This window comes from Mastigoproctus giganteus, chromosome 7 (assembly GCF_048544385.1).
Source record: "Mastigoproctus giganteus isolate SK-2022 chromosome 7, ASM4854438v1, whole genome shotgun sequence".
NCBI lineage: Eukaryota > Metazoa > Arthropoda > Arachnida > Uropygi > Thelyphonidae > Mastigoproctus > Mastigoproctus giganteus.
The window spans coordinates 83,599,138-83,626,957 of record NC_143581.1 but is presented as its reverse complement, the minus strand read 5'-3'; the positions used below and the strand labels follow the sequence as shown (position 1 = coordinate 83,626,957).

The window sequence follows — 27,820 nt, the reverse complement described above, 5'->3', positions numbered from 1 at the left end:
AGCTAACTGAAGACGAGGAATCTCGAAAGTTGCTCGTGCGCGACTATTAGCTTCTAATTTTCTTTATTTTTTCTTCATTTAATTTAATTAGGCAACCATAGAATGGAAGGTGCACTTTCCTTTCTTAAAAGTTTTGTGGCCCGCAACTTAGTTTTAAACCCATTATCCCTGTAATTTATTAGAATCCTATAACCACTATGTATGTGGTAAATCTCTCCACTAGCTAAGCAGATTACTATGAGGTGAGTGCTGAAAATTAAGCTAAGCTATACATACCATCTAGAGGCATATGATGTAAGAAAACAAGCTTTTATAGCATCAACCAAAAAAAAAACCTTCCCATTTCATCCATACTTTCACTCCAAATGGCTTTCCTAGTTCTGCCTTGAACTTATAACTTATTTCAGTTTTCGACCTCCACTACATCTTATTCCAACTATGAACCACCTGCTGGCTAAAGGCAAAATTTAAAGACTGATTGGAAAAATGGATGGACAAATGAAGCGGGTAATGTTATCACAAAAGGGCCTTGTTTCTGTGTTGTTCCCCCCCCCCCCTAACTTTTGCTGTATCTATTTGATTCCTTTTATTATTTTACTATTGCTAACACTGTATTAATATATGGCAATATATGTATGATTAATTTTCACTACCTGTGAACAGACACCTATGAAAATGATAAATTTGAGCAGACATAGAAATGATAATTAGTCTGTGTACAACATGCTTAAACCTGAGTAACCTGGTTATAATTTAAGTACAGGTTCATATTATATAGTTTCAAATATTGAAATACCAAATGTGCATCAAATATTGCTGTAAGAACTTCATGCCAAATTACAGTTACATGGAAACCTGTTGCTTGGGCTTTAGCAATCTAATTGTAAAACAAGCATTGCCTAAGAAGTTCTCGATGGAACATAATGATGCTACTTGTTTTAAAAAATTCTGATTTATAATTCTATTTATATTTTGTTGTTGTAAAAATATAATAGTGTAGGCCTCTCTCGAATAACCTGTGTATATATATATGCTTTAGCTAGCGCTTATGCTAATTTATTTTCAGGCTCCAGAATGTCAAACTTTAAAGTTAGTACACCAATTGAGAACTAGTTTTGAATTGTTGATGAAGGGAACGGAACCAGAAATTTCAGGTATGTAGATATATATATATATAATAAAAATAATAGGTTGTAGTGATAAAATGGAATGTTTAAAAGAATGAACAAATATATTATAATGGTTTATGGATCCAGGAAACTACTAGTAATAGTAAAAATACCCAGCAACCATAATGAAATATAGACAAATAGGTTATATAAGTGTATAGGTAGTGGTGCTGATCTGTCAAGTGTATATATTTCATTATGCTTGCTGTGTATATTTATTACTACAATTTTAAACCAATTAATTCTAGATAAAGAAAAATTGAAATGCTAAATTGCACTAAAATTAAAACCAAGTAATTCCAATTAAAGAAAAATTGAATGAATAGCAAACAGCCCTACTTGAATTTTAACAAAGAAAGAGTAATTTCAAGACAAAAGAATATGATAAGGAAAAGTTATGTAATCTGCTTTTATTTTTCAAGCACTTTTTATTTTAATTTAATTTTTTCCATTGTAGCTACACCTGACAGGTCAGCACCTTTACCTATACACTTATCTAACTTATTTGTCTATATATATACAGGGTCACCGAAAAAGGTGTCCATGGTTTCATGATAAATTAACAATGCAAATACATCAATCAATGAATTTATTTATTTCATAATATCTACAGGAATATCTCAAGTTTTACTTCATACCTTAGTATGTTTCAATATGAGCACCCTTCATTGCTCAGCAAACATCCAAGAGGTCAATCTCTGTCCATGTGCACTCAGTCATTTCTGGCATAATGGTTGCTATTGCAGCTGTGATTCTCTCTCTTAAATGGTGCAGATTGCAAATCTTTTCTGTGTAGACGATGTTCTTTAGGTAGCTCCACAAGAAAAAGTCTAATGGTGTCAGGTCGGGACTTCTTGTGGCCAAGGCACAGGTCCACCTCTTCCAATCCAACAATCAGCAAACCTGTCATTTAAGGCATTCTGCACATTACGGCTGAAATGAGGCAGTGCATCATCTTGCTGAAAAATCACAGAAACTCCTTTCTCTCTTTCTGTGTCTTCAACTTGAGGGAAAACATAAAGCTGAAGCATATCCAAATAAATGTTGCCAGTTATTGTGCTTTCAGCAAACATAAATGAGCCTAGCAAGCGATCATGCATTAGTCCACACCACACGTTTATTTTAAGAGTATCACATACATACTGGTGAACTTCATTTGGTTGCTGTGACCCCCAAATTCTTCAGTTGTGACGATTAACACACCCATTTATGTGGAACATTGCTTTGTCGCTAAAAAAATGTGTTTTGAATAACTTTCATCCTTGTCAATCTCATTTAACAAATTCAGTACATCTGGGATGGTCTTCAAGTTTCATGTTTAACTTCATGTTTGAGTTGAATCTTGCATACGTGTAGTCTCAGTCATTTATAAAGCACATTTGGAATGGTGGTCTTTGGAATGCCAAGCTCCAGGCTGCAATGAGCGATGGATTTCTTCGGGCTATGTAAGCAAGACTGTCTCGTGCGCTCCACATACTCTTCATATGTTGGTGGTTGGCCTAGAGATTTCTTAATATCTACACTGCCAGTTTCCTTAAACTGATTAAACCAATGTATTATAGTCTTCTCTGTTGCTGCGCCTTATCTGTAAGTACATCGGTATTGATGTTACACTGTTATGACAGATTTAAATTCAGCATACCACAATGCACACTGCGCTTTCTCTTGCACAGTTGGCATCTTACTAACACTGACTGAGGTGGTGCATGTAGGAGTCATTCAGCGCACACTCATGGTGCACCCAAGGTCATTGTTGAGGTATCAAATAAAACTTAGTGAGTTACCACACTGTTTGCTGCTACAATCACAGCAATTGATCAAATATTTCCAAAGTGTGTGTGTGTGTGTTGATTTCCCTTTTAATTATCTTTGGATATATTTGATCAATTGCTGTGATCATAGCAGCGAACAGTGTGGTAACCCACTGAGTTTTATTTGACACCTCAACAATGACCTTGGCTGTGCCATGAGTGTGCGCTGAATGACTCCTATGTGCACCGCCTCAGTCAGTGTCAGTAAGATGCCAACTGTGCAACAGAAGGCACAGTGTGTGTTGTGGTATGCTGAATTTAAATGTCATAATGGTGCAACATCAATACTGACAAGAAGCACCAACAGACAAAACTATAATACATTGGTTTTTTTAAGAAATCTCCAATTCCGACCACCAACATCTGAAGAGTATGTGGAGCGCTCAAGACAGTCTTGCATACATAGTCTGAAAGAAATCCATCACTCATTGCAGCCTGGAGCTTGGCATTCCAAAGACCACCATTCCGAATGTGCTTCACAAGTGTGTGTGTGTGTGTGTGTGTGTGTGTGTGTGTGTGTGTGTGTGTGTGTGTGTGTGTGTGTGTGTGTGTGTGTGTGTGTGTGTGTGTGTGTGTGATATTCCCTCAGGTTGCATTCTATAATTCCCCCCTTCTCTCCCCCCCAAAGCCTGAACACATGCAACAATCAGTCAGCATCCATTTATTGTCCAACTTCAAACTCATAGAGCCAACTATTTTCTTCCTCATTTACACCTTTCTGGAACAATCTTCCTTTGTATGTATTTCCTGAAAATTATAATCTGCAGAAATTCTAAAATTAATATCAGGAAGTATCTTCTTCGACCTTCTCAACCTTCAACCCATGCATGGTACTAAATACTTTAGGTTCTAATACCTTTTATGTTTGGAATTTTTATAAAAAAAAAATTTTAAAAAAATCTGTTACTCCCAAATTAAGTATGCTTTCATTTGTCTCTGTCCACAAAGACATGCATCAAAACAAAAGACAATCCATTAGTAAAAAAACAAACTATACAGTCTATAGGAAAGACAGAATAGGTGAAAATACAACAGATGGAAGGGTTGCTATATTAGTAAATTCACATTTTCTGTATAGTTCCATTCATCTCAGTAGCCCTTAAAAGCAACAGCAGTCTGTATAGTCATTGATATCTATGTGACGACATGCACTATGTATTTACCACCAAACCAAGATGTATGATTTGGATGATCTCCTTACACAACTGTCCTAACCACTTTGTTTATTTGGGAACCTGAATAGGTGTAACCCAATTTGCAGAAATTCTGACATAAACAGATAAGAGTATCGAAATGTTTTTAGACCACAACAATCTAACATTGCTAAATGATGGAACACTTACTCATGCTACTGCTTACACCTGCATTCTCGGCGCCTCCGTAGCCAGGTGGGAAGGAGCAGCAGTGCGTAGCACACGCTTCTTGATTAGACCGGGGTTCGAGCCCATGACCACCAAATACGGAGGATGCGGAAAGGTCAGGGAATGACCACCTCATATCCCGGAGCAATATGGCCTTAGTTGCTAATGCTCCTAAAAAAACCAAATAACAACAACAAATAACCAGCATTCTGATTGACTCCCAGTATGCTCCCCTGCACCCCTTCACAAGTGAAAGTTGGGAAGTACTCAAAGATCCTTTAAAGTAACTATTTCCCTGTGATAAACACCATGATAAGAAAAATATCATCTGTTATCCCAATAGGATACCAATGTGGAGATTGAGGAGGCAAACTGAGCGAAATATAGAAAAATGCTAACATTAGATCCATTGCTTGTTCAAACCACTTCTGACATATGTAAACACTTGTTACATATATATCATAGACAAGTTATTGCATGTGGCAGAGCAAACAATTCCCAAAGAGCCAACACGATTTCCAATATACGCAAAACCCTAATAATAGTAATAAAAGCATGTGATGCAAGAAAGCAAGCGTATGAGCTTATGTAGCATCAGCCAAAAAAAAAAAAAAATTCACACAATCAAAATTCTCACTGCCCACATCAATGCCAGAGCTTGCACTTGATCATCCAACAACACAGTGGCAACCTCCTGGGCAGAATGCACTGGTCCCACAGGAGTTAGTTATTGTCAGGGAGACAGGAAATATATTGTGCAAAAAGGTTAGGTGGAATAAGACCGTGGTATGTCTGCTAGGACCAAAAGTTGATGACATTGTAGACCAAATATCATCTTTTAAAAGCACAAAGGGTGATATTAGTAATAGAGGCATCTGATGCAAGAAAGCAAGCGTACGAGCTTATGTAGCATCAGCCAAAAAACAAATTCACTCAACCATTCCCTCTAAAATTTGTCCAATTCCTCTTGGAATTTATTTAAGCTATCAACTTCAACAATGACAGATGGAAGTTTGTTCCAGCAATTAACCACCCGCTGGCCAAAGGCAAATTTCTCCATCTGTTCTACAGCTGTCTTTCCTCAATTTGAATTTATGCCCCCTTAGGTTCATAATCTGAGCAAGCAGAAGAATCCCATCAGAATTCATCGTGCTCAACCCATTCAAGGCCTTACATCTCAATCAGATCACCTCGCCGCTGCAATTTGCAGAACTTAAGCCTCTCTTGGTAAGAGGATCCCTTCATTCCCCTCACCAAATTGTTGCCTTTCTCTGTACACACTCAAGCAAATCTACATCCTAAAATGAGGATGTAGATTTGCTCCAGAGCTTTATGCAATACTCAAGGTGTGGCCTGACCACTGCCTTATACAGAGGGACAATCACCTCCTTTTCCCTGCTAGCAAAATTCCTGTATATCATTGACAAAACCTCATGATCTGCTCTTGCAGCCTGTCTGCATTGCTCGGAAAACTTCATATATGACTGCACAGTTACTCCTAGGTCTTTTAATTTTTCTAACACCCTAAGTGTAGTACCACACAGTTGGTACTAGGACTTACAGTACCGGTCAAAATCTTAATACCAGTATTTCGATATTATTAATTTATGAAACTGGAATACCGGTATTTCAAAAACAAACATTTTTCTCAATAAATTTTGAAGACAATTAGGTGCAATAAATTAAGTTAAAAACAAGTACTGTAATTACTTGAATTCATGTTTTAAATAAACTTTTATTGCAATAATAAATATTCTGAAAAAAATCATTAAATATTTCTAATGATTCTAAAAGCAAAAAAAAATACATATTGTTACTGCAAAGTTTAATTATGTTTAAGCATCCACACTACCTGTCTGAATAAAGCGAGCTCTTAAGAAACATAAGCAATCAGTAGTATGATCGCCTAAAATGGATCTAATTTTGGTACATACAGTATTAGATTAGTGGCAGAAAACGCCCTTTCGGATTCTATTCTGGTACTGTTGTATTGAGATAATCATAGACGATCTCAGTCCATATTTTCTAGGCTTTGAACTTTTTTAGCAGAAATAGTTAAAAGTATTTCATTAATTTCAGACTCGTTCATCTTTTAAAATCTCATTGGAATCGGGCAATTTCTTATTTGGAAAGAATTTGCAGAACACTGATGTTCTGTTCCATGTTGGTCTTCCATGGTTGAAATATGTTCATCATTTTCTGAAGGAGAAAGACATTTTATTAAGCGAAGTATAATTTTCACTATAGTTTCTTTACTGAGTCTGGGAGAGAACAAAGAGTGGGGATAAGGAATAAAGAAGAAAGCAAAGAGTGCAGTTAAGGAATTCTTCACATATATAAATGCAAAGAACAGAAGGACAAATCAGATTGCACCCTTATGTAATGGATGTGGGATAGTATTAGATAACATACCTGAAGTTGCAGATGAACTCAACAGTTACTTTGCATTGATATTTACATTAAAAAAACCCTTTGTGTCGATGAGATATTATGGAAGTGAAGTTAAAAAAAAATGTAATTAATGATGTTGAAATTTCAAATGGTTATTTAATAAGAACTTTCGTGCCTACAGTCGGGTAAGGCTCCTGTGATTGATGGCATATACCCTATAATCGTAAAGGAAGCGGCAAGTGAGTGCATTGAACCATTAAGGCTAGTTATGAGAGCATCACTGGCCAGGAGAGATTCCGTTGGATTGGTGTAAATTGGAACATAAAGGCAGTTTTAGGAGTGTAACGGGAAGTTACCGACCAGCCAGTCTAACTTCAGTAGTAGGGAAAATCATGGAGGCAATGATCAAGGGTGGAATTCAGGATCATTTAGATGGAAATGGAATTCTGTAGGATAAACAGCATGGTTTTGTAAAGGGAAAATCATGTTTAACAAATCTGGTTAGCCATTTTGACAGGTCACAATTGTGAGCTGGATTTAGGGAATAATTTCGACATTGTTTATTTGGATTTCAGCAAAGCATTTGACTTAGTCCCACATGAGTGGCTACTTTATAAGTTGGAGCAGGCTGGAATCATAGGGAAAATCCTTAGATGGATAGCATGATGGCTTGAGGGCACCAGGCAGAGGGTTGTGATAAATGATTATTCCTCAGATTGGGTTAAAGTAAGTAGTGGGGTTCCCCAAGGATCAGTATTGGGACCACTGTTGTTTTTGATTATCTTAAATGACATGTGTGGAGGGCGTTAGGTCTAAACTTGCAGATGATGTAAAGATCAGTTGAGTAGTTAATGATCGCTGCCAAGCAGAGCTTCTTCAGAGTGACCCAGATAGACTTCCGGGAGATCAGAAAAGTGACAGCTATGCTTTAATTCAGCAAAATGCAAAGTCTTACACCTGGGGAACAGCAACCCCAAAATAACTTATACACTTGGTGGAGCTGAACTAAAGCAAGTAGAGGAGGAATGGGACTTGGGAGTTACGATACGGTCAGACATAAAGTTGTCCGAGAATTGTGGACAGGTTGCAATGTTGCATGGTGTCCTATCGACGATTTATCGAACATTTGATAGTAGAAATAACAACGTCATAATCACATACAGGTGATTTTATAACCTTTATGTGATTAAATTATAAAAAAATTATTTTTTTTAAATTAGTACCGAAAAACCGAGCGCCTCCGTAGCCAGGTGGGCAGAACCAGCAGTGCGTGGCACAGGCTTCTTGATTAGACCGGAATTGGAGCCCATGACCACCAAAAATGGAGGATGCGGAAAGGTCAGGAAATGGCCACCGCATATCCCCTGAGCAATATGGCCTTAGTTGCTAATGCTCATAAAAACCAAATAACAAACAAATAAACTGAAAAACCGGTATTTTTTGTATCAGTACCAGGAAAAAATGACCAGGATCCCGGTATTGTAAGCCCTAGTTAGTACGTTCCTCTGGGGTTACTTCTAGCCATATGCAGTACTTTGCATTTGTCATTGTTAAACATCAGTTACCACTTCTCAGCCCATCTGTTTAACTTTTCCAGATCCTGTTGCAGTAGCATACTGCCATTAACAACCCTGCCAACCTTTGTATCATCTGCAAACTTCGACACTAAGCCTGATATACCTTCATCAATATCATAGATAAATATACAAAACAACAGAATGCAAAAAAGAGCAAAACAAAGCCTGGAACAAATTTTGGAGATACCCCCTATCTTTTAAGGGCACAAAAGGTGATATAGTTGAACACATTGGCACTAATGATATTAAGAGTAAGAGACGGGCGGAATTACTTAACAAGTACAAGTCACTGTTGAAAAAAAGACGTGAATTAGGGTTCAATTTGAAAGTGTCTGCAATTCTGCCCAGACACGATAGGAGGGAGTATATGATGAGAGCCTTGTCGATCAATTCAGCCCTGGAAAGATTGTGCAAGGCTCAACGGGTAGAATTTTTTTCAGCCCGGTCTGTACTTGTTAACAGGAGAGACTGCTTCCACAGGCAGGAATGGGATACACTTAAATAGAAAGGGTGCAACAATATTTGGTGCAACCATGATGCTATCGTGGCAGTGTTAGGTGGGTCGGAAAACTGCTAGCTTGGGGAGATACAAGGACTAATAGTTTAACAGTAGCCGCAGGCAGAGGTGAAAGTGATTCTTGCACTGCTTTCATTGGAATGAGCAGCAGCCTGGAAAACAAGATGCATGATATTTCAGAGACTGTTGGGAGTCATTGCGGTACAAGTAAACACATGGGTTGTGTTAGGGTAGCTAAGAACAGGAACCGGATGCATGTATATTTGTGTGTACACCAATGCTAAGAGTTTGGTAAATAAATTTGAGGTATTGCTCAAAACAGCAAATGCAGATTTTGTTCGGATATCAGAGACATGGTGTCACACAGATATAAGGAATTCAGAAGTGGAATTTGGGGAGTACAGTGTGTACAGAAAGGATAAACAGGATAGGAAGGGACTATCGACACTGCACTGGACAGTGCAGTGTCGAGTCAGTTTGGTGTGACATAAGCATTGGGAGATCAAAATTGAGAGTCGGAGTGTGCTATAGGCCTAATTACTTTGATGAATATAATAAGAAATTGTACAGGGAAATAGAGTGGGCCAGTAAATCAGAGTCTCTTATAATGTGGGATTTTAATTTCCCAAATATTGAATGGAATTTGTGGTTGGTCACTCACACACATTGGTTTTATTGGATGATTGTTTTCTACATCAGCATGTTCGGGGGGTGCAACTAGAGGGGTAATACTCTTGATCTGGTTATCAGTAGTGATTCTTCATGCATTAAGAATCTGCAGATAAATGAACCACTAGGTGGCAGTGATCACAGTGTGCTGAAGTGGGATTTACTCAAAGAGGTAACTACCATCAGGGGTAAAGGGAGGGGTTTTTGCTTTCGTAAAGGCGATTACAATGGTCTGAGACAGTATTTAAATTCTATACAGTGGGACCAACTGATGATTTTACCAACAGCGAATTCAGTGAGAAGCATTCAAAGAACTTATCTTGGAAGCTACTAGGCTTTACTTACCAACTAAGAAATATTGTTCCAGTTTTAAGCCTAAATGGATGTTAGATGAACTAATGAGACATATGCAGAGAAGACAAATGCATGGGATACATATAAATTAATGGGTGACATGGAAGCCTATGATAGATATAAGCTGGTCTGTAACCAAGTCACAAAGGAGATTAGGCAGGCAAATGCAGATTATGAGAAATCCTTGACAGAGGATGCAAAGAAAAACAGAAAAGTGTTCTTTACCTATGTAAACTCTAGGAGGAAAGGAATGAATGAGATTGGTCCACTTGATATTGATGGGCCAACAGTTGAGGATCCTGCTCAGGTGGCTAACAAACAAAACGACTATTTTGCATCTACATTCACACATGAGGAATTATTCAGGAAGGGGAATTCCAGAGGTGAAGTAAACTCTGGCAGTGAGCTAGATGATTTTGTAATAACTAAGAGGAAAGTGGAGGAGAAATTGTTGAGGATAAACATTAAAAAGGCTCCCAGGGTGGATGGGATCTATCCAGTTATATTAAAGGAGGTAGCAAAGGAAGTAAGCAAACCCTTAGCCATAATTAAGAGAGCTTCTTTGGACTAAGGGAGGTACCCATAAACTGGAGATGTGCAGATGTGACCCCAATTCACAAAGGAGGATCAAAGGCTGACCCAAGTAATTATAGAACTGTCAGTTTAACTTCTGTTCCAGGAAAATTAATGGAGGCACTGGTTAAAGAAGCACTGCTGGATCATCTAGACAAGAGTTCAGTTATAGCTCAGACATAGCATGGTTTTGTTAAGGGAAAGTCTTGCCTGACCAGTTTGATTGGATACTATGATGTAGTCACAAAAGAACTGGATGCAGGGAATAACTTTGATATTATATATTTAGATCTTAGAAAGGCTTTTGATACTGTTGCACAGGGAAGACTGCTGCACAAATTGGAGCAGTGTGGCATTGCAGGCAAATTGCTGCTATGGATAAAGGGATGGTTGAGTGGGAGAAGACAAAGAGTGGTAATCAATGGACACTGCTCATCGTGGACTAATGTTATTAGTAGAGTCCCTCAGGGTTCAGTGTTGGATCCATTGTTGTTTTCTGTATTTATAAATGATATTGATGATGGTATATCAAGCTTAATATCCAAGTTTTCAGACGATACAAAGGTTTGCAGGGTTGTTAAGGACACTACTGACACTATGCTGCTTCTGCAACAGGATCTGGAAAGGTTGAGCAGATGGGCTGAGAGGTGGCAAATGAAGTTTAACATTGACAAATGTAAAGTACTACACATGGGAAACAGCAACCCCAGAGCAACGTATCAACTCTGTGGTACTACACTGACAGTGGTAGAGAATGAAAGGGACCTGGGGGTGGTTGTGCAGGCAGATATGAAGTTCTCCGAGCAGTGCAGACGGGCTGCAAGAGTAGCTCATGGAGTATTGTCAATGATATACAGGAATTTTTCCAGCAGGGATAAGGAAGTGATTATTCCCTTGTATAAGACAATGGTCAGGCCACACCTAGAGTACTGTATACAGGTCTGGAGGCCTCATTTCAAGACGGATGTAGAGCTGCTGGAACGAGTTCAGAGAAGGGCAACAAGATTAGTGAATGGAACAAAGGGGGGTGCTCTTAAGAAGAAAGGCTTAAGTTTTGCAAATTACAGTGTGTGGATACTAGGCACCAGCGAGGTGATCTGATAGAGGTGTATAAAGCCTTGAATGGTTTGAACATGCTCAATGCTGATGGGATTCTTCCTCTAGCTCAGAAAAATCACCTGAGAGGGCATAAATTCAAATTGAGGAAAGACAGATGTAGGATAGACGTGCGGAAATTTGCCTTTAGCCAGCGGGTGGTTGGTTGGTGGAACAGACTTCCATCCCTTGTAGTGGAGGTTGATAGCCTAAATAAGTTTAAGGCTCAGCTGGACAGGTATTTTGAATGAACAGAGGGGTGAAGTGGAAGTGGGTTTTTTTTTTTTTTTTTTGGCTGATGCTGCATAAGCTTGCTTTCTTGCATCAAATGCCTCTACTAATGCTAATCTGTTCCCCTTCTTTTCTCTCTTCACTTACCTGGCAGGTGGAGGAAAACTCATATGAAAGTGATCACTTCCCTGTGAAAACCTGCTTACATAGTGAGAAATAGTGTTTTCTTTATAGTTTACCATGGTAGAAGATTCATCTGGCAGAGTTTGACATTACTACAGTTAGTCAGGGGCTTATCAGTGATGCAGTTATGTACATCACAGAAAATATTGTCCATGCAGCTGCAATTGCAGTTCCAAAAATATCCACCCGGTTTCCACCATTTCCCAAAACCACGGTGGAATTCAGAATGTACAGCAGTAAAAAAAATCCCCAGGATTTTTGGGGATATTCCGAACATATCCCACCACAGCTAATCTCATAGGTTTTAAATGTGCATGCACTAAAGCATGTTATATCCGACATCAGAGCCAAAAGGAATCTTGGATCCATTTTATTTTACTTCTGTCAACCAGATGACCAAGCTCTAAGGTGATCCTGGATAAAACCCAGTAAATGAAGGGAAAATACACAGCACACATCCCCCTTATTGGTCCTGGAATGTAATGGATGTACTATTGCAGACTCAACTGCAATAGTTAATGCTCTTGGGCAAACATTATCTAAGATCTGAGCAGCAGCAGCATCTTACTTCCCAGAATTTCTGTTCCTTAAACACAAAACTGAAAGAGAGGTCCTCAATTTACATCCAAAGGTTTTAACTACCTGCTCTTCCTATACATTAGAATCTTCCTTGAAGAGCAGTTGTTTCCAAACACCTGATGCAAAGCAATTCTTGCTTTTGCTAAGCCAGGCAAGGATCCTAAACTTCAAACAAATTACCACCCTTTCCAAATTATTGGAAAGAAAATGGTTAACACTCAATTTTTTTTTTTTTTTAGTACTTGGAATCAAATGATTTTGTCTCCCACATTCATTCTAGCTTCCAAAAGAACAGGTCCACTCTAGATCATCTAATTAAAATGGGAACATCGATTTAAGATGCTTCCTTAAAAAGAGAGCACCTGGGGTCCATCTTGTGATTTTAAATGTTTCTCACCAACCACTTATAAAATAAAACACGGAAACTGGAATTTTGAAAACTGTGTTTACTACTATATATTTACAATTAAAATAACTTTACAACTAAAAAGAATAAAATACATAAAATATATATATATACATCAAATAAAATACATTAAAATACCGAGTTAAGAGCGATAAAACCAACCGTAGCTTTCGAAGGCTCCTGCCTTCTTCCTCAGCGGTAGCTTCCTTGTACTGCGGTGCATCTTAAGTACCAGCAGGTTTACGATCTAAATCACATGTTTCATCGCCACGTGTTCTATTCTCCTATGTACCCCAAAGAAGATGGGGTCCATCTTTGATCTGAAAAAAGCATATGACACAACTGATTTGAGATTTTAAAAGATCTTTATAACTTCAATCTAAGATCTTTATAATGCCATCTGTATCATGCACTTGTGCGACTTATACCATAAAACAATAAAACCAACTTGCACTTTCTGGTTTATTGGGTTTTTCTGTTAGTGCAATCTATTATAAATGGGTAGTAAACTTGATCTTATTGCATTTGCGATAATACCGATACCTGGAATTCTGCAGGTTTTTACGTTACAGTATTATGGTGAAATGAGTTCCCCTGCACTGAAATCTTCGATCATACATATAAAAAACATAAATAAATTTTCAGAATCTTTTCTTCATTTCTATTTACTTATTACAATGGTGAAGGAAAAGGGACCAACAGAAAGTGCAAATGCTGACAGTGCTAGGAAATGAAACAAAATTGATTTATAAATGAAGATGATTAATTAAGAAGTATGAAGCAGGACAAAGTTTGATCTTTTGCAGGGAGTTAGGTCTCGCTGCTTCAACAATGAATACTATTTTAAAGGAGAGTGCGCGTATAAAAGAACATGTTAAGGGATCAACAGATTTAAGATCAACAGCGTTCAGGTGATATATCGAAGATGGAAAAGCTATTAATAATATGGATAGAAAATCAGATTCAGAAGCAAGTGCCCCTGAGTTCTGTGGCCATTCAAGCAAAAGCAAGAAGTATTTATGAAGATATTAAGGATAAGTACGGCGAATCCTAATCCAAATTCGTGGCAAGCAATGGGTGGTTTAATAGGTTCGAGCATCATGCTGGTTTTCAAAACATTATATGCATTGAAGTCGCCAGTGCCGGTTTTGCAGCTGCAGAGAAATTTTGTGATGTGTTGGGAAAAACCCCTTATAAATTTACATATGCCTCAACTTCCACATCGGCGTGCTTATCAGCTGGAGAGTTAATTCTTGCAGTGATACTCTAAAGGTAAAACTTGCTGCTGTTATGCCTGTCTCCTCTTTCTTTTTGTAATTTTATAATTTTGTGCACTTTTGTAATTTTTCCTGCACATGAGATAAAAAATTGAATAAATAATTTTATTTAGATGTTCGTCGAACATTTCTTTTCTGCTTCAATCAGATTCAGCTCACATAGTTGCAAGTGCTGCGTAAGCATTTACGGAAATTGCGACTTATGTAGAGTTCTGCAGAATACAACCCTTACGTAAGTTGGGGAGTGGCTGTATACCAAATTTAGAAATGATTGTTTCACTGCTCTCACCCATCCAGGTTTTATCTCACAAGGACCATGTGTCAGCAGTTTTTTTTAATTTTTTAAGTGCTATCAATATATGTTGATGTATATAAAATTTTTACTCTTATACTGCTCTCTCTCTCTCTCTCTCTCTCTCTCTCTCTCTCTCTCTCTCTCTCTCTCTCTCTCTCTCTCTCTCTCTCTCGCTCTCTCTGTGTTTTGGAGTTGTGTCAGCCGACCGGGCTAGCCGAGTGGGTAAAGTACCTGCCCGGCAACCCAAAGGTCGCGGGTTCGATTCCCGCCTCGGGCTTGGATCAAAGTACTGCAAAAACCTTGGGAGGTGCAATATGGCCACAGAAGCCGATGCGCCAACAACTACCAAATCAAATCAAATCATGGAGTTGTGTCTGAAGACTTTAAATAATTAAGTAGTATTAATGGAGTTATTATGTGTTATTGTATAGGGACAATTAGCTATTATACGTGCATTGTTTTTATATGTACTAAACTTATATTTCTTATTATTAAATTTGGTCCTACATGGATGCAACAGATTTGTGGTGACCCCAATCCACCCACTAGTTATATATAAACTAACCCTGGAATGGGTAGCCTAATGTACCATAGATACATATTAATATATAATTATAAAACATCTAAATTAATATAATAATAAAAATTGTATAAAAATTATAAATTTATACTCAAATTAATATTAACGACTACTATGGATACATCAGGCAACAGTAAGGGTCATAGCCTAAATTCATATAATTAAGTCAACACCATGAATATTACAAAGAAACAGAGTAAAATGCTGTATGGGTACCACAGCATAAATTCCACCCCGGGCCTTGATATGACCACGCAGGACCCAAATTTTCCTGAATGCGGTCACATACCATGCAATGCCGCCACACCTCTGGTGAATACGTTATAACTCAAAGGAAACATAAAACACATCCCATACGTTGAAGAATATATTGACAGTCTACACCTACAAAGTCTACAAAAATTTAATAAATGTAACAGTAAATTATGCAAAACATGTCCATACATGCATAACCGACACAGCCTTAACACAGGAAATTCACTGATATTCTGCCACACAAATGTGATTAGGAGTAATATACCTAATCACATGCAAAAAATGTGACATCCAATTCATAGGACAAACCAGCACTGAACTACACATAAGATTAAATTTGCACCGATCACAAATAAAGAAATACGGGAATGCCCCCCTAATCGCGCACAGGCGAGGCTCGTCGCCTATTCGCAAGGTACCTAGATGTCCAAATTCAAATCCCTACTTGCTGGATTATAAAAACCACAAAAAGTAAAGACACCAATCATTATCGGCCCCAGGTGCCAAGCGATTCTGTGATCTGTGAAATAGAAATCGTTTTCCTTATTTAAAGTATCATTAACACACTATTAATATTAACTAAACTAAGCTGTAGTAAAGAAATTAACTTTACTAAACTAGGAAGGAAAGCAACCTTCTCTTTTCTTTTCTTGTACATATTAACTATTAACCCTCTAGTGCTTGGTCACAGAGTGGCACTGCTCCTGCCTTCACGTGGCGGGCCAGTAACCTGGTAGGGAAAAGTCCTCCCTGCCAGGGCGAAATGGAGCGAACTGACTCCAGTGCCCAGGAATTTACTGAGTACATAGATCCGAATATAACTGATCTAAGATATGAGGAATCTAGTCCTCCCAGAGATACAATTAAAACGATTAGAAAAGGTGAAATAAATGATTGTCTCCACAAAGAGACCGAAAACAAATATAAAAGCTTTAAATGCCCCAACTTACCTTATTATACACTCAAACACTGAGAAATCAGTAGGCTAATTGTCACACTTTCTCAGTTTCCCTTGAGAGTTATGTTGGCCCACCAAAAAATGTTAAGAGATTAAAATTGGGCGATATTTTAGTAGAAACGGTCCACTCTAAACATTCTGAAAAATTGTTACAAATGACAATCTTTGCAGGAATACCAGTAATGGTATCCCTTCAAATACCTGAAAAGGTGCCATTATGGAATGGGACCTTCTAAATGTACCCTGAGGAGGAAATTCAAAACGAACTTCAGGAACAAGGAGTCATAAATGTTAAAAGAATAACAATTAAAAAAGAAGGGAAAATCACTCCATTAGGAACCTGATACTCACTTTTAACACACCAAAACCACCCAGATCAGTAAAAGCTGGATATTTACATTGCAATATTAGACCATACATCCTGAATCCTCTCCGCTGCTTTAATTGTCAGAAGTTTGGCCACTCACAGACTATGTAGAGGTAAGGCGATCGATGTGTGCAAACTGTGGTTCGTAAGAGCACATCACTTCTAGTACAACAGACAACCATAAATGTGCAAATTGTAAAGAAGGCCATTGTGCTTTTTCCAGAGTGTGACATCTGGAAGAAAGAAAAAAAAGAATCCAAAAGTACAAAGCGGAAAATGGCGTTTCATATCAAGAAGCTAAAAAAGCAATAATAATAATAGACACAGGAAACAAACTGAGTTATGCTGAAGTTAGTAGTACAATCAAAAGGACTCCAGAAAGGAGATTTCCTAATTCAGTATCTGTTGGAACACAAACAAATGTGACAATTCCTCCAAGAGAATCAATCTCAGAATGGGCCCACAAATTCTATATAAAACATCACCACAAAAGCAACAAGGAAAAATGGTCAATACACCTCTGTCTTTTCCACTGGAAAATGCAGAAAGTGTACGAAGGAAAGTAATCAAAGAAAGCAAAAGTAATACTAAAAGAAAAATGGTTTTATGAACAAATGGATACAGAGGTAATAAACCTCAGAGAGGATCCCCGTACTCAAACTTTTTTTCGAAGAAGAAATGGATATGGGAAGACCCAAGTTTCCAAAAAAAAGTTAAAACCAAGGCAGGACAAAGTGAAAACAGCCCCAAGGAAACAATCCAAGGGATTATCTAACCCTAAATGACAGAGATGATTATCCAGTGGAACTGTCGAGGGTTTCGCTCAAACATTAATGATATAATAGACCTCATTACCCAGTATCATCCAATAAATCTCTGCCTACAAGAAATATATTTAAAATTACAGGACCACAATGCAATCAAAAATTATACAGTATATATAAAAGACCGCATATCAGATACAACAATGCGAGGAGTCGCAACATTAGTTAACAGACACGTGCCATCTCAAACAATTGAACACCGTTGAACACACCCACAGAAGCAATCGCAGTCCAACTAGCAATAAGCTTCAACATTACCATAACATCAATATATATATACCTCCTATTCAAGAGTTCGAAGAGCTTATTGCTCAACTACCATCTCAGTTTTGCATTTTAGGTGACCTAAATGGACATCATCCACTATGGGGCAATCCCAAAATAGATGGATAAACAAATTGAGAAAATAATAAACGAAAACAACCTCATGATTTTGAATGATGGTACACACCCACATATTTCCACCTACCATCAAAAAGCAGCTTCGCAATAGATCTATCAATCTGTTACCCAATACCAGTGGATTGTGCATGAGAACCCATCGAGTAGCGACCACTACCCCAAAATTTTGAAAATTACGAATAAAACCCCATGCTAAACCGCATCCTAGATAGAAAATATATGATGCTGACTGGGAAACCTTCAGAATATTAGCAAAACTAGACTGAAATGTCATTAAACGAGAATCAGTACAAAGAGCAGTGGACTATGTCACAAATACCATTCTTCAAGCAATGGAAAAGACAATACCGAAAACGTCTGCTTACATTAGAATATATCCAAATCCGTTGGTGGAACAGCAAGTGTCAGAAAGCTAAAAAAGAGAGAAATAAAGCCTGGAATCACTTCTGCAAAAATCCAACAATGGACAATCTGATACAATTCAAAAGAGCCAGAGCTAAGGTCAGGAGAGTGCACAAAATCAGCAAAAAAGCGAGTTGGATCAAATTTGCATCCTCTGTAACCAGTTCCACACCTGCTACACTTATCTGGAAGGAGGAGATCAGAAAGATGACAAACAATTCCCAAATAAATCCATCGCCACTACTAAATTGGAAATGATAGTTAGTCACAAATACCTCAGATATCGTCAATGTGCTCGGCAAAAACTTTCCAATACATCTGCCATTTGCGCATACCCAACTGCTTTCAAAACTTACAAGAAGGAAGCCGAAAAAATAAACCTAAAATTTTCCGCCAATCACTATGAACAATACAACTTGCCACTCACTGTTGCAGAATTAAAACAAACCCTGCTACAGACGAAACACAGCGCAGTTGGTCCCGATGAAATACATTATGCAATGATACAACAATTAGATGAACAATCTCAATTAGCCCCTGTTAACTTGTGAATACATTTCCAGACCAATGGCACCACACAATAATACTGTCTTTCCCGAAGCAGGAAAAAGACCATTCAGACCCACAAAACCAACAATGATACAACAATTAGATGAACAATCTCAATTAGCCCCTGTTAATTTATTTAATGAAATATACCTTGAGAATACATTTCCAGGCCAATGGCACCACACAAAAAGAAAAAAAAAGAAAAAAGAAAAAGGCCATTCAGACCCAGCTGCTTGGGCAAGATCTTGCCCAAGTACTAAGTGCCACACTTTTTGCAGTACACTTTAGCACAATAACAGAACAAATACCAGCCAACATCAGCACAACTCTTTATGCAGATGACTTCAGCATCTCTTATCAAGCGCAGCATATGAGAACAATGGAACGACAATTGCAAGTAGCCATAAACAAAGTGATAAAATGGGCAAAAAGAAATGGATACAGAATTTTTGCACAAAAGACCGTATGTATACATTTTTGCAGGAAAATGGGTCTCCACCTTGATCCCGAACTCAGGCTGAAAGGGCAAATAATCCCAGTTTAAAATAGTGTCCATTTTCTAGAGCTTGTTTTTGACAGGAAATTAACCTTTTTTGGAGCACATTATTCACTTAAGAGTCAAGTGCATAAAGAAAATGAATATCTTGAAGGTCCTGTCTGCTGTGTCCTGGGAAGCAGATAGAACAATACTATTACGATTATATCGCCTACTCGTTTGTTCCAAGTTAGACTATGGTGCCCCAGTCTATGACTCGGCGAGACCTAGTATCCTGGGATGGCTTGACCCAATACATCACTGCGCACTCCGAATTGCTCTTGGAGCTTTCTGTACTTCGCCTGTGCTGAGCCTGTATGCAGAAGCCAAAAAACCTCCACTATAAATCAGAAGACATGATCAATTACTTTCTTACGCGCGGTGCCTCCGTAGCCAGGTGGGAAGGAGCAGCAGTGCGTAGTACACGCTTCTTGATTGGACCGGTTTTCGAGCCCGTCACCACCAAATACGGAGGATGCGGAAAGGTCAGGGAATGACCACCGCATATCCCGGAGCAATATGTCCTTAGTTGCTAATGCTCCAAACAACAAAAACCAAACTTTCCTACGCAACTAAAATAAAATCCCTACTGGGTCACCCCATACAGGAAATTCTCTTTACACCAAAATGAGAACAACAATACCAACAACAACAAAGAATTAATAAACCTGCAAGCATGAGACTAATAAACCTTCTCCTAAGTAGAAATGTTAACCTCGATAATATAACTCCGCTGACGAAGCAGTCTAAACCACCATGGATCATAAAACGGCCTACATATGATTTCTCCTTCCACATTTGGGACAAACAAGCACTTCCACATATCAACTATCAGCATCTGCGTGCTGCTTACAAGTCGCAATTTTTAGATCATCGCTTCCTATATACAGATGGTTCAAAAACTGATAATCATGTGGGAGCAGCAGTTTACACATCTAATGCTACCACATCCCAAAAACTCCAAAAAAGACTGCAACATTTATATTGCAGAACTGCAAGCCATAATTTTAGTGCTAAACCAAATCGAACACTCAAGCTCACCAAACAGCATCATTTTTACCAACTCCCTTAGCTCCATGATGGCTATACAAAATGTCAACTCTAATAAACACCCACTGCAACAACAAATTCAATGCCGAATATCAAAGCTTCTTGAACAAGGTCATAATTTATGATTTTGCTGGATTCCAAGTCATGTCGGAATATATGGTAATGAACAAGCAGACAAAGCTGCTAAGGAAGCCAACAGCAACATTCTCGCACCCAAATCCATGCCTTCCACAGATTACAAAAAACTTATTCATAACAGCGGGATACACCATTGGCAAAAGCAATGGCAAGGTCTAAACAATAACAAATTGCACCAAATTAAAAGTTTACTGCAACCATGGAAATCTAGCAAACAACAAAACAATTGTGACGAAGTGATACTCGCAAGATTAAGAATAGGACACACTCATTTCAGCCAGTCATCTTTTGCGAGGAGAAGCTCCCCCCTCTATGTCCTATATGTCACACACAACAAACATTAGAACATGTACTAATTATATGTCCAGCTTTTACAGATGAGTGCCAAAGTTTCTTCAAAGAGTTGATAACCAAACATCACTTTCTCACTCTCAAAACCATAATGGAAGATAGAAAAAACATAGCAGACGTTTTTGAGTTCCTCAGGAAAATAAATTTCTACAATCTAATATGAAACCAATCATAATCTTCACAATAAGCTATAGTCACTCCGTGACTCGTGGAAACTATTCGCAACAAAATACTAATACAGACAAAACTGTTGTAAAAAACCTTCCTGTTGCATTTTAGCCGCAGTAGCTCTTGCTCCAAGAATTTCAAAATCAATCAAACCTACCATTATCACTATGCAAGAATATTACTTTCCACAAGAATTAATTAATTTATTAATTATTTCAGTATTATACCAAACACGGAATTTAACGAGAATCCACAGGTTTAAGTTTCACAGATTCAGATGAAGGAGGCTGTATATATGTATATAATTATCCCCAAAGGGCACATACTGGGCCTTCATGCCTTAGAAAAGTGTTGCAGGTCCATGCTTTATGGATAGCATGATTAATTTTAATTTAATTTTAATTTTAAATCCTATATAATATATCTTATTTCTCGTTATTAAAGTAATTAGTTCAATTAAAATAATATTGTATCTTCATTCTACCTAAAAACAAGTATACATAATATACCTTTTCCAAACTATAAAATATTAGTAACATCCAGACCATTCACATGAAAGCAGAAGATTAATACAGTCGATTCCGGTTATTTGGGACACATTGGGACTAGTGCATTTTGGCCCGATTAAGCGGCTGCCCCAATTATCCGAAGTTTCATGTAAATAATTAAAAATACAATGTACCCCCCCCCCTTTACAATTCACTGTACAATCAAATCACGTTACGACGAATTCACCATAGTAAAGTTAAGAGGCGCCTCCGTAACCAGTTGGGAAGGAGCAGCAGCAGCAGCAGTGTGTAGCACACGCTTCTTGATTAGACCGGGGTTCGAGCCCGTCACCTCCAAATGCGGAAAGGTCAGGGAATGACCACCGCATATCCCGGAGCAATATGGCCTTAGTTGCTAATGCTCCTAAAAACCAAATAACAAACAAACAAACCATAGTAAAGTACCGTTCACTATACGATGTGTAGTAAGCGCCGGTCATCATGATCACGTTCATGAATTGAATTTTAATTCAATTAAACAGCGATTCTAATTTGTGAAAATAGGATATTAAGCACAAATTTACTCTTTATTACCTTACCAATTAAAAAATTAAATTATACGTGAAATTCGGAAGAATATACGTGAAAATCGGAATAATTAATATGCACTGTAATATGTACATACTAACAAAGCTGGTTGACATTTCTGTTCGCTGACGTTTGTGGGTGGGGGTTAAAATTTAAAACAGTAAAAAGATAAGAAATCAATAACAAAAAACACGGCACACAAAAATTGCAAGTAACACAATATGCGCTGCAAGTGAGAACGGAGTAACGAGTTACAAAGCTTTAAAAATAGGAATGAAGAGAAGATTCTGAAAATTATTTTTTTTATATGATTGAAGATTCCATGGAAGAGTAAACACATTTTACCATAATAACCCACAGAATTCCATCTGTCGGTATTATCACAAATTCAATAAGATCGATCCGTTTATGATAGATTGCACTAACAGAAAAGCCCAATAAACAGGTGACTGCTAATTGTTTTATGGTTGTGATCTCCAGAAATCTGACCGAACTATGTGGTATGGTCGGAGACAATTGCAGTGTAATCTCCAGTGCTGAGGTCTCCTGCCCCGATTGAACGGCATTTTGTCCCAGTTAAGCAAAGTAAACCTTGGCTATTTTCTCGATTGGTTTCTGTTTTTAAGATTTGCCCCAAATAAACGGTGGCCCAAATAACCGGAATCCACTGTATTTGCCTACGGCAAGTTAACTACCACACCACAAAAAAACCTAGTACGACTGCACAACAAATAGAACTACACACATAAAACCAAAAGCAGGTGGGAAAAATGGTAATGGTATATGGTATATGGTAATGACCACCACAAGATATGGAGGTGAGTACAATGGTATTTTAATCTGATACATACCATATGGCTTTGAGTCTCCTATCACAGTTTGCTGTCTTTTTTTTGTAAACCACTCTGTTTAATTAAAAATTTAAGTACATATAATTTACTGACTTTATTCCAAAAAATGTTTCCACCAAGTTAAGACCTAAAGTTAATCTAGCAAAACTGGTATAGAGATTACAGAAAAGGGTGTGTATGAAACATTCTTCTAGTTTGGCTGTCTTCTAAAAGCCCCTGAGGAAATAGCAGATATATGGTCAAGAGGTAGAATGTTAATTTGGCCTTCCTGGTCGAAATTATAACCCCCCTTACTAAATTTTCCACATTCAAGATCAATAACACCAATCAAGCTTTTCAAAAAAATTCATAATATCATAATATCCGATACAGACATCCTAGCTTCCTATGACGTTACTTCTCTTTACACAAATGTCCATATTCCATTTACTTTACAAGCTTTACGCAAACTCTTAGAAACAGACGATACCTTAACAAAACGTACCTCCCTTTCTATAGACCATATCCTTGAACTCACCACCCTTCTATTAGAAGCAAGATTTTTTAGATTCAACGGAAAAATCTTCCAACAAATATTTGGCTTACCAATGGGACTGGGGATTTCGGCCCCATTATCCGAAATCTACCTAGCCGCCATTGAAGGCCAAATTCTACACCCCTTTCCCCCTGAACTAAAACTATACATGCGCTATGCCGACGACATTCTTGTAATAGGCAACAGATCCATTATTGATAACCTCTTCGTAAAACTTAACTCTGTACACGATAGACTTAAATTCACCCTTGAAATTGGACAAAATAATCAGATAAATTTCCTTAATCTTACTATCTATATAACAGGCACAAAATTAAATACGAAAATTTTCAGGAAAAATACAAACACCGGCAAATACATTTTGCTTCTCATCACCCTCTAAACACTAAAAAGGCAGGTTTATATAACCAAATTCACAATGCACTAAAGTATAGTTCCTTACCCACTGACCTTCACAATGAAATACAGTATATTACTGACAAATTTATATCCAGAGGTTACCCCCACCAACTTATTTTAAATACAATCCTTAATGCTAAAAATAAAATTAAATCTAACACCCCAACTAAAGACAAAAATAAAACAAACATCTGCATAGTCCTCCCTTACCACAATGAACTAACAGGACAGTTCCGACGCCTATTTAACAACACTGATATCTCCCTTGTTTTTTCCACCTACAACAAATTAGGATCCTTCTTCAGCACCTATAAAGACACATACAAATATCCTACAAACGACCTTAATAATATTATATACCTCATTAATTGTCAACAAAACTGCAACACATGTTATATCGGAAGTACCACTACTAAATTTGGCTCATCAAAAACATCCAACACCCGTGCCTACTACTATTTCCATAGTCTCATGTCTAACCAATCTGTCACAGAACTTACAACTCATGCCCAGACTCACAACCACAACCCACTCATCGACTCTGCCATTTCCATCATTAAACTAAAATCCAGCTACAGAATACTTCAATATGAAGCCCTAGTTATTGAATGGTACAAGCACCACTCTAACCTCAAAATTCTAAATTCTAAACTCCCCTTCAATCTTTCCCCAATTTGGAACCTCTCGAGATTAAAGTTCCCACATGTCAAAAACGGCATCACGAGAGCATAATTTTTTATTCTTAAAATACTATGCGCGTTCTCTCCCCACACATTGCCAACTGAAGATGTTCTTTAACTAACGAAAGTCCTCGTAAAGACTATTGGCTTCACCAGATTCACTTACAGTTTTTAACTATTCTTTTCTTTTCTTTTCTTTTATTTCGATGACAACCAAGGATTGGATTTGTACACTTCTATTTCCTTGCGCCTATTTAACTCAGTCAACTTTTACCTACTTCCCTCCCTTTTAATTTTTCAATTTAACAATTCAACTTAAACATTAACCACGCTACCTAAGTAAACCATCGCAGATTAATTTCAAGGTGAGTACCGCTTTTTAAGCTTTCGCTATTCTTTTCTAATAAATAGAAAATGAAAATAAAATGATAGTATTATAGCTGTCATCAGATATGGGAGGGGGAACATATTTAGAAAATGGTTGAATATAGGTAAGGAAAATATGCTTGATCTGATGTCAGCTAAAATAAATAAATATTGATATATGATCAGGTATTTCATCAGGGGACTATGTCTGACCATGTATCAGGAACAGCGTTACTAATTTATTTATTGAATCATTTAAATCCGATTTATACATAATTAAATCTTGCACTAAATTCTACATATTTGTATTAATTTGGGCGCTCTAGTCGCAAAAGAGGACAGTCTGTGGATTTTTGGCTGCTGTAAAGGGATAATTATTTTTAATATTTACCGTATTCTTTGTTAATTAATGTACTACATTGTGTTTTACAGAGGTATTAAGTAGATTTAGTAGGGTTATTTTTAGAAGTTACGACTCCCAGTGTTGGTGCAAATATTAGCATTTAGTAGAGGCATATGATGCAAGAAAGCAAGCTTATGCAGCATGAGCCAAAAAAAAAAAAAAAAAAAAAAAACACACTTCCACTTCACCCCTTCGTTCATTCGAAATACCTGTCCAGCTGAGCCTTAGATAAATTTATTAAAGCTATCAACTTCCACAACAAGGGATGGAAGTCGGTTCCACCAACCAACTACCCGCTTGCTGGCTAAAGACAAATTTCCTCATATCTATCCTACATCTGTCTTTCCTCAATCTGAATTTATGCCCTCTCAGGTGATTATTCCGAGCAAGAGGAAGAAGCCCATCGGCGGTGAGCATGCTCAAACCATTTAAGGCTTTATACACCTCAGTCAGATCACCTCGCAGGTGCCTAGTCTCCAGACACTGTAATTTGCAAAACTTAAGCCTTTCTTCTTAAGAGCAACCCTTTGTTCCATTCACTAATCTTGTTGCCCTTCTCTGTACTTGTTCCAGCAGCTCTACATCCTTCTTGAAATGAGGCCTCCAGACCTGTATACAGTACTCAAGGTGTGCCCTGACCATTGCCTTATACAAGGGAATAATCACCTACTTATCCCTGCTAGAAAAATTCCTGTATATCATTCACAAAATACCACGAGCTACTCTTGCAGCCCATCTGCACTGCTCAGAGAACTTCATATCTGCCTGAACAATTACTCTCCCCCCCAGGTCCTTTTCAGTCTGTACCACAGAGTTGATACGTTGCTCTGCGGTTGCTGTTTCCCATATGTAGTATATTACATTTGTCAATGTTAAACTTCTTTTGCCACCTCTCAGCCCATCTGCTCAACCTTTCCAGATCCTGTTGCAGCAGCATAGCGTCAGTACTGTCCTTAACAACCCTACCAACCTTTGTATCGTCTGCAAACTTCGACATTAAGCTTGATATACCATCATCAGTATCATTTATAAATACAAAAAACAACAATGGACCCAACACTGAACCCTGAGGGACTCCACTAATAACATTAGTTCACAATGAGCAGTGTCCATTGATTACCACTGTCTGTCTTCTGCCCCTCAACCACTCCTTTATCCATAGCAGCAATTTGCCTCCAGTGCCGCACTACTCCAATTTGTGCAGCAGTCTTCCATGTGCAACAGTATCAAAAGCCTTTCTAAGATCCAACAATATGATATCAAAGTTATTCCTTCCATCTAGTTCCTTTGTGACCACATCATAGTATCCAATGAAATTGGTCAGGCAAGACTTTCCCTTAACAGACCCATGCTGTGTCCGAGCTATAACTGAAGTCTTGTCTAGATGATCCTGCAGTGCTTCTTTAACCAGTGCTCCATTAATTTTCCTGGAACAGAAGTTAAACTGACAGGTCTATAATTACTTGTGTCAGCCTTTGATCCTCCTTTGTGAATTGGGGTCACATTTGCACCTCTCCAGTCTATGGGTACCTCCCCTGAGTCCAAGGAAGCTCTCATAATTATGGCTAAGGGCTTGCTTACTTCCTTGCTGCCTCCTTTAATATAACTGGATAGATCCCATTCACCCCAGGTGCCTTTCTTGTGTTTATCTTCAACAATTTCTCCTCCACTTTACTCTCAGTTATTACAAGATTATCTAGCTCACTGCCAGAGTTGAATACACCTCTGGCATTCCCCTCGCTGAATAACTCCTCATGTGTGAATGTCGATGCAAAATATTCATTTAATTTGTTAGCTACCTGAGCAGGATCATCAACAGTTGATTGAACCATCGATATCAAGTGGACCAATCTGATTCATCCCCTTCATTCTAGAGTTTACATAAGTAAAGAACTCTTTGCTGTTTTTCTTTGCATCCTTTGCCAAAGACTTCTCGTAATCTGCCTTTGCCTGCCTAATCGCCTTTATAACTTGGTTACAGATCAACTTATATCTATCATAGGCTTCTGTGTCACGTGTTAATTTATATGTATCCCATGCATTTTTCTTCTCTACCATATGTCTCATTAGTTCATCTCACATCTATTTAGGCCAAAACCTTGAACGATATTTCTTAGTTGGTATGTAAAGCCTAGTAGCTTCCAAGAGAAGTTCTTTGAATGCTTCCCATTTTTATTTTGCTGTTGGTAACATCATCAGTTGGTCCCCCTGTATAGAATTTAAATACTGTCTCAGACCATCGTAGTCGCCTTTACGAAAGCAAAAACCCTTCCCTCTACCCCTGATGGTAGTTACCTCGTTGAGTAAATCCCACTTCAGCACACTGTGATCACTGCCACCTAGTGGTTCCTTTATCTGCAGATTCTTAATGCATGAAAAATCACTACTGATAATCAAATCGAGAGTATTACTCCCTCTAGTTGCCTCCCGAACATGCTGATGT

At 37.9% G+C, this 27,820-nt stretch overlaps 1 protein-coding gene across 1 annotated transcript in view; it reads left to right on the top strand.

The window, feature by feature from the left end:
- Positions 1-27,820, top strand: part of nonC (serine/threonine-protein kinase Smg1) — a 1,411,261-nt gene that overhangs the window by 1,067,002 nt on the left and 316,439 nt on the right. The window contains exon 61 of the mRNA XM_090378365.1: positions 1,067-1,154. Within this exon, the coding sequence (XP_090234491.1) occupies positions 1,067-1,154 (88 nt within the window). The remainder of the gene's footprint in view (positions 1-1,066; positions 1,155-27,820) is intronic.